Here is a 13086-nt window from a genome sequence, read left to right on the forward strand (position 1 = left end):
AAGTTTTCAAAACTCGAAATGATCTAATTTCGTGACGTAACATGACATATAAAGTAACTTAATTTTAGGTATAATGAGAATATTTAAATTATATTTCAACAAATACACAACGAATAGGCTGATAAATTATCAACTGCATACAAAAAGGAATAATGAAAATGGTTCATGTTTCCGTGAACACGTCTTTTTCCGATGCACACTTTCACCAGAACAAACCGTCGCAACCGTCGCTGATCCAGGAGCTAACTCTGTGTTAACCCAGACTCAAACACGATATCAACAGATGCAGCTGCTTTGGCGGCACTTTTGGGGAAATCTTAGACTTTGTTCAACAAGAAAAGGCCTGTAGCTTCTGCTCCATACTCCTGTAAACGTCACCGCCACTCTTACTGGTGAGTAGTAGTAGGGTTCCCATATTTTTTATGTAACGCGACATTTATTGAATTAAACCTAGGCCTTGGTAAACTGGATGGTGTGACACATTGTGATGTTATTAAGACTGTGCCGTGCCATTTCTTTAGTGTGCGTTAATGGTCTGTTAGACCTTAGAATAGATGCAGTGATTGGGTCACTGCCTGTATATGCACTAGGCCTACGTCAAAACCAAAGCAAATACTGAATTAGCTGCAGACTAGCCAATTAATCTTGTAAGGCAAATTGTCTAATGTTTTCACAAGTAAATGTTTCACATTTTCATGCCAAAATTTTAATATTCAGTTGATTCAAGTATTTTGACTTATTTATTATGACAATACATTGTTAATCAGTATTTGATATGTTCATGATCTCAGGCTTTTGGCTAAACACTTTATTGGGCACTTTATTTTTTAGATGTATTTATTTTAGTTATTGGTCTTCAGCTGCTGTAGCCTATCCACTTGGAGTTTGACATGTTGTGCGTTCAGAGATGCTCTTCTGCATACCACTGTTGTAATGTGTGGTTATTTGCGTTACTGTAACCTTAATGTCAGCTTTGACCAGTCTGGCCATTCTCCTCTGACCTTTTTCATTAAAAAGGCATTTTTGAACTGCTGCTCACTGAATGTTTTTAGTTTTTTTTGCACTATTTTCTAGAGACTGTTGTGTGAGAAAGTCCCATGAGATTTTCTGAGATATTCAAACCACTCTGGCATCAACAATCATTGCACAGTCAAAATCACTTGGATCTCCATTTCTTCCCCATTCTGACATTTGGTCTGAAAAACAGCTGAACTTCTTGACCATGTCTGCATGCTTTTATTAAATATTTGCATTAACAAGCTGGTGTACAGGTCTACCTATTAAAGTGCTCAGTTTAGAGCTGCTTTTACTTCCACACAGGAAAGGAGCCTCACCTTACCTACCAGGTGAGAGGATGGAACCAGTCCACACCTTGCCTGAGGCACACGCTTTCCGGCTCTCGTCCGACGGGCTTGACGATATAATTGCCCTGGAGATCACGGAAGTGTCCTCCGACCTGGTGGTGCTGCAGCTGAAGGAGGAAACTCTAGAAGGGTGTGCCGGGGCAGTGTGCAAACAGGAGGAAGATGGCGGAGACCAAGTTCCTGTGTTCAGCTGGGATGCTCTGCAGAGGGAGGACTGCGGAACCCAGTGGAGTGGCCCTGGGGCCACCCCGACACAGGGCCTCACCGAGGGACAGATTGGAGAGTACTGCGGCATGATCGTCAACAGCGTGACGGAGGAGATGTGCACGACGTACACCATTCCAGAGGCCTGTAAGACGATCCTTGTTATATTTCGGCACAAAATAGGGGAAGCTGTGCTTCATAGGGGGCGGCCTGTAGCGTAGTGGTTAAGGTAAATGACTGGGACACGGAAGGTCAGTGGTTCTAATCCCGGTGTAGCCACAATAAGATCCGCACAGCCGTTGAGCCCTTGAGCAAGGCTCGTAACCCTGCAATGCTCCAGGGGAAGATTGTCTCCTGCTTAGTCTAATCAACTGTACGTCGCTCTGGATAAGAGCGTCTGCCAAAAGCAAATAATCTAATGTAATGAAATGGATGTTGAGTTTCATGGGAGGAGCTGATGTGAAATTTGGCCAAGAGCTACAGAATGTAAAACACACTTGAAACAACAACCTCCATTTCTGCCAACTGAAATGACTAAAATGTTAATGTAAAGCTAGAGGGATATTCATGAAAAGTCTTTCTCACGTTTGTGGGGACAACCTGCCCTTACAGGATATAATGGTATGTTTAACCGTTTATGTATTTTTTGTAGCTATTAGCACACTCTTGATTTGACAGTTCTTTGGCTTTTCCCATGAAATGTTGCATGCTTGTTACCTCATTTTTATACTCTAATGAAACAGAAAGTAATGGAATTACATAATACACTTCCTTTAGACTGAGATTCATTAAAATAAGTAAAATTTTATTTCCAATTTAACTTTTTTTTTGTCATTTTATTCACAACAATTGTAAGGGGAGGCAATAATGTTTCAGCGGGAAAAAAACTTAATAAAAAACATTGAATTATAAATATATTGAAATAAAAATATATAGTTTATGTATGCTTTCTGAATGGAGGATCCTAACACAATAGGCAGATTTAGCCAAATGAATGGGGGGGGGGGGGGGTCAATAGCAGAGAAAAGCTACATAGTAATAATGAAATCCAGATCATTGATGCTTGCAGCAGTCCACTATTTGAATGTAGCAGAAACACTGCTCTACAGAAGGCCAACCAGTATTGTTACCTTTGGAAAAGCAGCACCATTAAGTTCGACACCTAATATTTTTTGGACAGAAATGTATTCGTTTTTAAACAAAAGTATTATGATAGAATATGCATATGATATAATGTAAACATTTTTAGCATACAATATACAGTAACTTATTACAGTGTTGTTCATTTTATACAGCCTCTAATAATAATTTAATAATTCTAGATGTAACATTAAGTAAGATATAAATATTCATGAAGCTAAAATCAGTGTATAACTAGGTCTTTATTTTTGTGCTTCCCTCCATTTAAGGCTTTGGAAATCTGGAGCTTCAGTTCTACCCGTGTGACATCTGTGAAGCCTCGTTCACAGATGAGCAAGAGCTGAAAACGCACGTGAGTGACTCCCATCTCACAAGTGGTGCCAAGAGGAATGAACGAAGAGCAAAGGCTCCAAGCTTCATACACAAGGAGATCACTGCACGAGAACAGAGGACCTTTAGTATGGGCTTCTCACAACCTAAAATGCCCATGAGAAAGACTCACTCCCCCCCTCTGCAATGTGCGGTTTGTGGGAGGATTTTCAAGAAGCAAAAATCTCTTCAAAGACACCAGTGGTATCACACGTGGAGGCAGGGTCCCAGTAATAGTGCGACGGTTGAGAAGCAACAGCCTGTGCCAGCGGGGACTCCAAATTATTGTGCGAAGTGTGGCAGGACATTCAAGGAGCGTAAAATGCTAGACAGACACCGACAGATTTACCACCACAACCAGTCGGCGGTCCTTCACAGAGGCTTCAGACATTCTGACCTGCTAAGGTGCTGTGAGTGTGATCGATACTTTGGCACCAAAGAGACCTTCCATAGACACCAGTGCTTTCACCTCCGCAAGCAGCTGAGAGCTTTTCATGCATCTGGGAGGAAGAGCAAGGGAGTACATTTCTTCCATTGTCAGCTCTGTGCACTGCCATTCACTAAGGGGCTGGAGTTTGAGCGCCACATCAAAGTTACCCACCCCGAACAGTACAGGAAGGCTGCCAAAAACACAAATTCAACTGGAAGAGCCTGGAGGAAGACATCTGGGGCTTTAAAGGACCATGGCGAAACTGTAAGCCAGGAAGATTTCGAGGGTAGGTTCCCCCCACGGACCGTTGTCCCAGAAGAAAGCACAGCCATCGCAGGACAGCGAGATTCTGAGACTGTGCAGTCGTCACATCCCTGCTCTGAATGTGGGAAATCCTTCAGGATGCCGGCGCTGCTCAGCAGGCACCAGAAAATGTATCACAACAAAGCTCAAGACTCAAGGCTGCGCCAGGGTAACCAAAGTTACGTCTGTCACAAGTGTACAAAGTGCGAGAAGACTTTCCGGACAAGACGGATGCTGCAGAAGCACGCGCGGATGCATCGCAAGAAAAAAGCCTTGAAGTGCCGTGAGTGCAAACGATGCTTCGTCGTACCGGAGACCTTCCATAGACACCAGTGCTTTCACCTCAGGAAGCAGCTGAGGGCGTTCAATGCATCAGGGCAAACCAGCCAGGGAGCACATTTATACCATTGTCAGCTCTGTGCACTGCAATTCACTGAGGGACTGGAGTTTGAGCGCCACGTCAAAGTTACCCACCCTGAACAGTACAAGAAGGCTGCGAAAAACAAGTGTTCAGCTGGAAAGACCACAAAAGCACAAGAATCTGGAGTTCAAAGTAATGGAAAGACCTTTAGCAAAGCACCCAGTGTTTCAGAAGTACGTGTCAAAGTGGAACCCAAAATTGAAGACCAGTGTGCAGAGATTGGTGACCCTAGTGGCTCATGCAGTATACCAGCCAATACAGAGGAGCAAGTATCCGGAACATCAGGCCCTCTACATCAATGCCATAAGTGTGGCAGAATATTCGAGGTGCAGAAGAAGCTAGACAAACACCAGCGGATTTACCACCGAGACCAGTCAACGGTCCTTCACAGAAGCCGCCGTCACCCTGCCATGAGTGTGCTGAGGTGCTGTGAATGCGATCGACACTTTAGCACCACAGAGTCCTTTTCTCAACACAAGTGCTTTCACCTCCGAAAGCAGCTGAGAGCTTTCATTGCATCTGGGAGGAAGAGCAAGGGAGTGCATTTCTTCCATTGTCAACTCTGCACACTGCAGTTCACCGAAGGACTGAAATTTGAGCTTCATGTCAAAGTTACGCATCCTGAACAGTACAGGAAGGCTGCTAAAAACAACTGTTCAGCCGAAAAACCCACGGAAACACAAGAATCTGGAGTTGGAAATAATGGAAAGACCTTTGACAAACCATCCAGGTTTGCAAAAGCACATGTCAAAATGACCAGTGTGGAACCCCAAGTTGAAGACCAGTGTGCAGAGATTGGTGACACTAGTGGCTCATGCAGTTTACCAGCCAATACAGAGGAGCAAGTATCCGGAACATCAGGCCCTCCACATCAATGCCATAAGTGTGGCAGAATATTCGAGGTGCGGAAGAAGCTAGACAAACACCAGCGGATTTACCACCGAGACCAGTCACCGGTCCTTCATAGAAGCCGCCGTCACCCTGCCATGAGCATTTTGAGGTGCTGCGAATGTGATCGAAACTATACCACCACAGAAGCCTTCTCTCAACACAGGTGCTTTCACCTCCGCAAGCAGCTGAGAGCTTTCATTGCATCTGGGAGGAGGAGTACAGGAGTCAATTTCTTTCATTGTCAGCTCTGCACACTGCAGTTCACCGAAGGACTGAAATTTGAGCTTCATGTCAAAGTTACGCACCCTGAACAGTACAAGAAGGCTGCTAAAAACAACTGTTCAGCCGAAAAACCCACGGAAACACAAGAATCTGGAGTTGGAAATAATGGAAAGACCTTTGGCAAACCATCCAGGTTTGCAAAAGCACAAGTCAAAATGACCGCAGTGGAACCCAAAGTTGAAGACCAGTGTGCAGAGATTGGTGACACTAGTGGCTCATGCAGTTTACCAGCCAATACAGAGGAGCAAGTATCCGGAACATCAGGCCCTCCACATCAATGCCATGAGTGTGGCAGAATATTCGAGGTGCAGAAGAAGCTGGACAAACACCAGCGGATTTACCACCGAGACCAGTCAACGGTCCTTCACAGAAGCCGCCGTCACCCTGCCATGAGTGTGCTGAGGTGCTGTGAATGCGATCGACACTTTAGCACCACAGAGTCCTTCTCTCAACATCAGTGCTTTCACCTCCGCAAGCAGCTGAGAGATTTCATTGCATCTGGGAGGAAGAGCACGGGAGTCAATTTCTTCCGTTGTCAGCTCTGCACACTGCAGTTCACCGAAGGACTGAAATTTGAGCTTCATGTCAAAGTTACGCACCCTGAACAGTACAAGAAGGCTGCTAAAAATGTATGTTCATCTGAAAAACCAACAAAAATAGAACAATCTGGAGTTGGAAATAATGGAAAGACCTTTGGCAAACCATCCAGGTTTGCAAAAGCACAAGTCAAAATGACCAGAGTGGAACCCCAAGTTGAAGACCCGTGTGCAGAGATTGGTGACACTAGTGGCTCATGCAGTTTACCAGCCAAAACAGAGGAGCAAGTATCCGGAACATCAGGCCCTCTACATCAATGCCATAAGTGTGGCAGAATATTCGAAGTGCAGAAGAAGCTGGACAAACACCAGCGGATTTACCACAGAGACCAGTCAACGGTCCTTCACAGAAGCCGCCATCACCCTGCTATGAGTGTGCTGAGGTGCTGTGAATGTGACCGAAACTATACCACCACAGAGTCCTTCTCTCAACACAAGTGCTTTCACCTCCGAAAGCAGCTGAGAGCTTTCATTGCATCTGGGAGGAGGAGTACAGGAGTCAATTTCTTTCATTGTCAGCTCTGCACACTGCAGTTCACCGATGGACTGAAATTTGAGCTTCATGTCAAAGTTACCCACCCTGAACAGTACAAGAAGGCTGCTAAAAACAACTGCTCAGCTGAAAAACCCACGGAAACACAAGAGTTTAGAGTTGGAAGTAATGGAAAGACCTTTGGCAAACCATCCAGTGTTGCAAAAGCACATGTCAAAATGACCAGTGTGGAACCCCAAGTTGAAGACCAATGTGCAGAGATTGGTGACCCTAGTGCCTCATGCAGTGTAGCGGCCATCAAAGAGGAGCAAGTATCTGGAACATCAGGCCCTCTACATCAATGCCATAAGTGTGGCAGAATATTCGAGGTGCAGAAGAAGCTGGACAAACACCAGCGGATTTACCACCGAGACCAGTCAACGGTCCTTCACCGAAGCCGCCGTCACCCTGCCATGAGCATTTTGAGGTGCTGCGAATGTGATCGAAACTATACCACCACAGAAGCCTTCTCTCAACACAAGTGCTTTCACCTCCGCAAGCAGCTGAGAGCTTTCATTGCATCTGGGAGGAGGAGTACAGGAGTCAATTTCTTTCATTGTCAGCTCTGCACACTGCAGTTCACCGAAGGACTGAAATTTGAGCTTCATGTCAAAGTTACCCACCCTGAACAGTACAAGAAGGCTGCTAAAAACAACTGCTCAGCTGAAAAACCCACGGAAACACAAGAGTTTATAGTTGGAAGTAATGGAAAGACCTTTGGCAAACCATCCAGTGTTGCAAAAGCACAAGTCAAAATGACCAGAGAGGAACCCAAAGTTGAAGACCAATGTGCACAGATTGGTGACACTAGTGCCTCATGCAGTGTAGCGGCCATCAAAGAGGAGCAAGTATCTGGAACATCAGGCCCTCTACATCAATGCCATGAGTGTGGCAGAATATTTGAGGTGCAGAAGAAGCTAGACAAACACCAGCGGATTTACCACCGAGACCAGTCAACGGTCCTTCACAGAAGCCACAGTGACCCTGCCATGAGTGTGCTGAGGTGCTGTGAATGTGATCGAAACTTTAGCACCACAGAAGCCTTCTCTCAACACAAGTGCTTTCACCTCCGCAAGCAGCTGAGAGCTTTCATTGCATCTGGGAGGAAGAGCAAGGGAGTACATTTCTACCATTGTCAGCTCTGTGCACTGCCATTCACTGAGGGGCTGGAGTTTGAGCACCACATCAAAGGTACGCACCCTGAACAGTACAAGAAGGCTGCGAAAAGCCAATGTTCAGCTGCGAAACCCACAAAGAAGTGAGAATCTGGAGATGTTATGGAAAGACCTTCTGCACACCCTCTCGTGTTTTTTAAAGCACAGGTTAAATTTACCACAGTGAAATCCAGAGCTGGAGCCAAGTGTGTGCAGACTGGCGACACTAATAGCTCATGCAGTGGAGCAGTCAACACAGAGATGCGATGATCTGGAGCATTAGATCCTCCACATTAATGGCCGACATGTGGCGGGATATGTAAGTTGCGCAAGCTGTTAGACAGACTTCTGGGGATTTACCACTGAGACCAGTCCTGAGTCCAAGACTGAGTCCTTCACCAGGGCCATGGTCACCCTGTTGAGAGACTACCAAGGTGCTGTGAGTGTGACCATTATTTTAGAAGCAGAGTCCTACGGACATCAGTGCTTGCATTACATTACATTATAGGCCCTTAACCAGAGAGACGAACAACAAAGTGCATACCCATAACCAGGGACAAGTGCGTTGGAAGACCCCAAAGGCAAGTACAGTTTCAAGTGCTAAGAGTGAAAAGGACTTGGGTCTTGTAGATTACTCTGACAATGGCGCGTATCTATAAAACCTATTCTATTAAAATATCTATTTTTATACAACACAACGTGAAATAATTATATACACTTTGCATTCTGCAAGCAGCTGAGAGCATTCAGTGCATCAGGGAGGAGGAATGAGGGAGTGAATTTCTTCCATTGTCAGCCCTGCGTACTGCACAAAGCTCAAACTGCACAGGCAGCGATGATCAGCTCGGGTTGAGCATGGAGAGACAAGGACAGCTATGCACAGAATAGATGGGTAGGTGTTGTGCAGAAACATCAGCATGCAGTCGTGCAGGGTCAGATTTAGTCATGTCCAGTGGTGGAAAATGGAACATGACAGAAATTACTTTCCAGTGACTGTGGGAAAGGCTTCAAGAGGTTTCACAATCTGAGGACACACCAGGGGCCTATTTGAATGGCTTATTTTGTCATTCCCCGTCTCCTTTTTCCTGGCCTGACCTGGAAATTGATAGGGGTCCGCCATCTTGAAGGAAATAATCCATTAAATGTTCCTTCAAGGAGCTAGGAACCAGGAGCAGAAGCCTGTAGCCTAGCCGCCATCAGACCCCTTCGACCCCAGAATGCAGCAGCTTGTCTGGTCTTCAACCTTCCAAAACCCCCTGCTTACTTCCCTCCGCTGGCTGCCTGTCATGGCTCGCATCAAATTCAAAACATTGGTGCTAGCCTTCCAAGCAGTTAAGGGGTCAGCCCCAGCTTACCTCCAAAAGATCATCAGACCCTACACCCCTGCCAGACCTCTTTGTTCGGCCACCACAGGTCGCCTCGTGCCTCCCCCTCTCCGAACTTCCATTTCCGGCTCACGACTACTGTTAATGTAATGTAATGGATATGGCACGGAGTTTAGCCGCCGAGAGCCACCTCGTGCTCATGCACACTTCAAAGACACACTACTACAACACAAGGACACGCACTGGGACTCTCAGACCACCCGCTTGCAGAAAGTGTGGCAGGAGCCAGAGCACTTTGGGAGAAGCACCTTGGATGTGCCCCGTAAAGTACTGTATTTTGTTGGGACGTTTTGCATTCAAAATAAAAGTTTATTGAGCATGAAGAGGTGCCGCTTCCTTGGCAACACGTGGATCAGATTAATGTCTGGAAAAAAATAACTGCCATCCCGTAATAAACACGAGTATACAAGTATACTATATTCATATGATAATTTGTGGTACTTTAAATAAAGACTTGGATTGATTTAGGAACTACATGTCATGTATGCATTCATGTATCACTTATCCAAACGGGTTCAGATGAATGAGGTTCTAGTGTGTGGAAATTCGGCTAAGGGTTCTTGAACAGTTTTTCGATAGATTCTTCAGATCATATCCATGTAATCCAAGCAATAACCAAAATTTTGTGCAACAGATAATCCTGGATTGCAAAAAATGTTATCCAGGATACTTAAAAATTATGGTACTTGCTTATGAATGTTTCAACTTCATTAGGAGAAATCATGTTAGTTCAGTGTTTAAAATACTACAGTACCCATGAGCCTCAGGCCCAGTTACTATGGTGATAGCGTGGGCCAGAGCCCTTGGAATCAAATAAACTTAGGCCATGTCCAAATCGGTGCACTGGCCTACTATTGACTATAGTTATTGAGTACACTGAATTAAAAAAATAAGTAGGGATTTAGGACTTATTTTCGGTGTTTTGCTGAGTATATTCAGGAGCATACCTTTAAGGAAGTAAACCATAAATATGACATGCAGCTTCGCTTCAAAAAGGAGGTGCATCTCTGATGCTCTGTAGTCCCAAGTTGACTACAAGTGACGGTATTGCCTTGCTTCCTGTCTCCCAGTGAGGTCAGAGCCAATGTTAAAATTAGTCATATTGGTGATGTCAACGTTAAAATGACCAATGCAGCCAATGCTGAAAGTACAGTCAGTGTTACTGTAAAAGGGACCGCCAATGTTAAAATGACAGTTAATATTAAGGTGACCACACTGTTAAATGACAGTGTGGTCACCTCTGGGGGAATGTCTTTGTACATATCCTGAGAAAAAACTGCCTGTACACTTACAAATTCTTCAGGATTACCGCTACCATCTCTGTTACATAATAAATAAAGACTGTTCCAGAAGCAGCCATACATGCTTTGGACCACGGGCTGTTCCTTTGTCCACCCTTTTGTCTTTCCATCATTTTGGGAAATTTGGCCATGAGAGGTAAATGCGGCCTTCTGGTTCATCTCAGCATTTTATTTGTACTAGTTTTGGTGGCCTTTCAATTCTTGCCGCTGATGAGAGGTTTGCACTTCTCAAAGTCTTATGTGTAGTCTTATGCTTGTGATATTCTTACCCCCGCCATCATGTGAGGTACTGGTAGAACCTCTGAACATGTTAATATGAACATGGGCCTTCTCTAGAAGATCAAGATACTGATGATTTTGTTTGTGAAGTTCAGATTATATATTGAATGTGCTCAGGCAGCATTAATGGAACTTCTAGTCTGGGACATTGAGCTCAAGTTGGGGTCACTTGACCCAGATTGCGTCATTTTGGGTTAAATCTCCATATATCAACTGAAAATTATTTTCATAAATAAAACATACCGTATGTCTTCATTTTTCCATTGTGGCTTCTTATCTTTAGCTCAGCTTGACGATTACTGTTGTCACCTGCTGACACTATTCTGTTCCATATTTTGAAATGTTACCAGGCGCATTCAAAGCAGATAACAGTCTGTTTATTGGGTCTCATTTTCCTCTAAAAACCCACATGCAGGCATACGAGACCAACCACCAGTTGTCCAAATTCTTGGTAGTTGACCAAGGCAGAGACCTCCCACAGCAAGGCCCCACTTGGAGTACCATAGCAGGCAGCAGCATAAGCCTGCCTGGGCCACCAGGGGGCACTCTCTCCCAAATCTTTCTCAGAAGATGGGGATGTATTCACAGCCAAAACAGTAAACAAAAGGGCCCTCTACAGAAATGACTTCAATACTGTGCCTGATGGCAACTCGGGTCTCCATCATTTCACCGTTACTTATGGTGTTGCTGTACGTATTTCAATGATATCATTCTGCAAATTTGTCCGAGTAATGTGTGTAACAGTACGCGCGCCTGTGTGTCTCTATATATATATATATATATATATATATATATATACAATGAGCTCCATAATATTTGGGACAAAGATTAGTCCAAGGGACACCATGTCTGTTGACATTTAAACTCAGTCTTTGTAATAAATATCCCACAGGTAAAATGTCACATTTATCCTCAATAAAATTACTTCCCTCCAGTTCAAAGATAAAATGGAATGAATCCCAAAGTATGACAACTGCTCCCACTAGTAAAGTTAGCAGGAGGCGAAAGGAAAGGGAGATGGAGACCAAGGGGAAACCCATCTGAACATGGTTTACAAATAGGGCCCCACACGGCATGTCTACTAACATAATCTGGTGACATAATCACACATACTGTGAAATGGGACTCATCCAAACCTGCTTTAATTGCTATACATCTAAAATGGCTAATGGATCAACTTTTTATTTTTGCTTTCAATTTAATTTTGTGTTCAGCGATTAAGAACTGAATGATTTCACCTACATCTAAAGGGTGATCCTTCTGTTAAAAAAAACCCATTCCGAGGAGAGCTAAAAAAATAAAAATGAATCGAGTATAAACTTTTTAACGGCACACAATCCCATATGCACAGCATATAGTGCCTAAAAGGCATTGAGTATTAGTACATTAGTACACAAACATTTTTGTCAAGTCATTCCTTTATTTTCCCAGGACCTTCAGTGATGAACTCAACCCTGCCACTTATTCCCAGCACCTCATCCCACAGACGTTATATTTCATGTACAAAAGGCAGCGGACTAATAACCTATTACAGGACACCTTTGCACCGAATGAGGAGAATGCGGAATATAGGCTGCATAATACATTTTTGCACTAGGAGCAGTGCTAGCCTCTGGGAGGTCTGGGTAGGGCAAGTACAAACAAAGGCAGGAATTCCTTCTGAATTTGTACCCTCAGCGTGAATAACTTCAAAATAACACTGGTCATAAATGTGAACCACTCCTAAAAAAAAAATTTTTTTTAAATGGCAGGGATATGCAACTCAGACACTTTCCAGGAAATGCTTTTAATGGACGGTTCTGATGGGGATGTGAGTGGCACACACGTCCACCAGACCTCCTCGGCCGTGCCTGCTACAGTGAGCAGAAAGCTCAAGCAGGTTTCTAAAGCTAATCGCTGGCCTTGGGGCCTCTGAGGTACATTAATGAGACACGCGAGTACTACTCTGTCAGCATTCCAGTTCTATCTTCCGTGAAAGTATCAAAAGAATTTTTAAAAAGCACTAAAAATAGATATCTTCAAAAAAATACATATTCCTTGAAAAAAGTCTCATGTCCAGTTCCTCTTTAGACTTCTCTTCGTGGTTGTGAAAGGAAGCTTGGGAAATAAGGCAAGTAAGCAAGAATGAGGCCCATAAGCACACACACGCACATACACACACACACGCACGTACACACGCACACGCACGCGCACGCTTCCATGTTCTAACGTGTTTGGCTCTGTCCGTCAGATGAGAGGCTGGTGGATTGACAGTTCTCATGACAACAAAGCAGTCAGCACCGCCCAATCTTCTTCTGTCACATGTAGAACCACCCTGCCTGTGCACACAAACACGCCTGCAGGTGGGCAGCACACCCACATTTAGGCACTGAGGAGCTCAAGGAAGCGTGTGGATAATGTCCCAGACATTCCTCACAGCATGGCACACCTTTGGA

General features: G+C 44.4%; 2 protein-coding genes across 6 annotated transcripts in view; one reads left to right on the top strand and one right to left on the bottom strand.

The window, feature by feature from the left end:
- Positions 1-261: 261 nt before the first annotated feature.
- Positions 262-9542, top strand: LOC133109569 (zinc finger protein 208-like). 2 transcript variants are annotated; one of them, XM_061218940.1, is made up of 3 exons: positions 262-392; positions 1321-1715; positions 2978-9542. In XM_061218940.1, the coding sequence occupies exons 2-3, from the start codon at positions 1355-1357 to the stop codon at positions 7792-7794; spliced, it is 5178 nt and encodes a 1725-aa protein (XP_061074924.1). In that variant the 5' UTR covers positions 262-392; positions 1321-1354; the 3' UTR covers positions 7795-9542. The 2 variants fall into 2 exon arrangements, with proteins under 2 accessions (XP_061074924.1, XP_061074925.1); XM_061218941.1 differs by having other exon boundaries at positions 267-392; positions 1326-1715.
- Positions 9543-12051: 2509 nt separating this feature from the next.
- The window catches only part of hyal2b (hyaluronidase 2b), a 9005-nt gene continuing 7970 nt past the window's right edge, over positions 12052-13086 (bottom strand). For all 4 annotated transcript variants that reach the window (XM_061218951.1, XM_061218952.1, XM_061218950.1 and 1 more), the window contains one exon: positions 12052-13086. This exon is cut by the window's right edge and continues 848 nt beyond it. The gene's annotated coding sequence lies outside the window, so the exon portion shown is untranslated.

This window comes from Conger conger, chromosome 14, assembly GCF_963514075.1.
Source record: "Conger conger chromosome 14, fConCon1.1, whole genome shotgun sequence".
In the NCBI taxonomy this organism is placed as follows: Eukaryota; Metazoa; Chordata; class Actinopteri; order Anguilliformes; family Congridae; genus Conger; species Conger conger.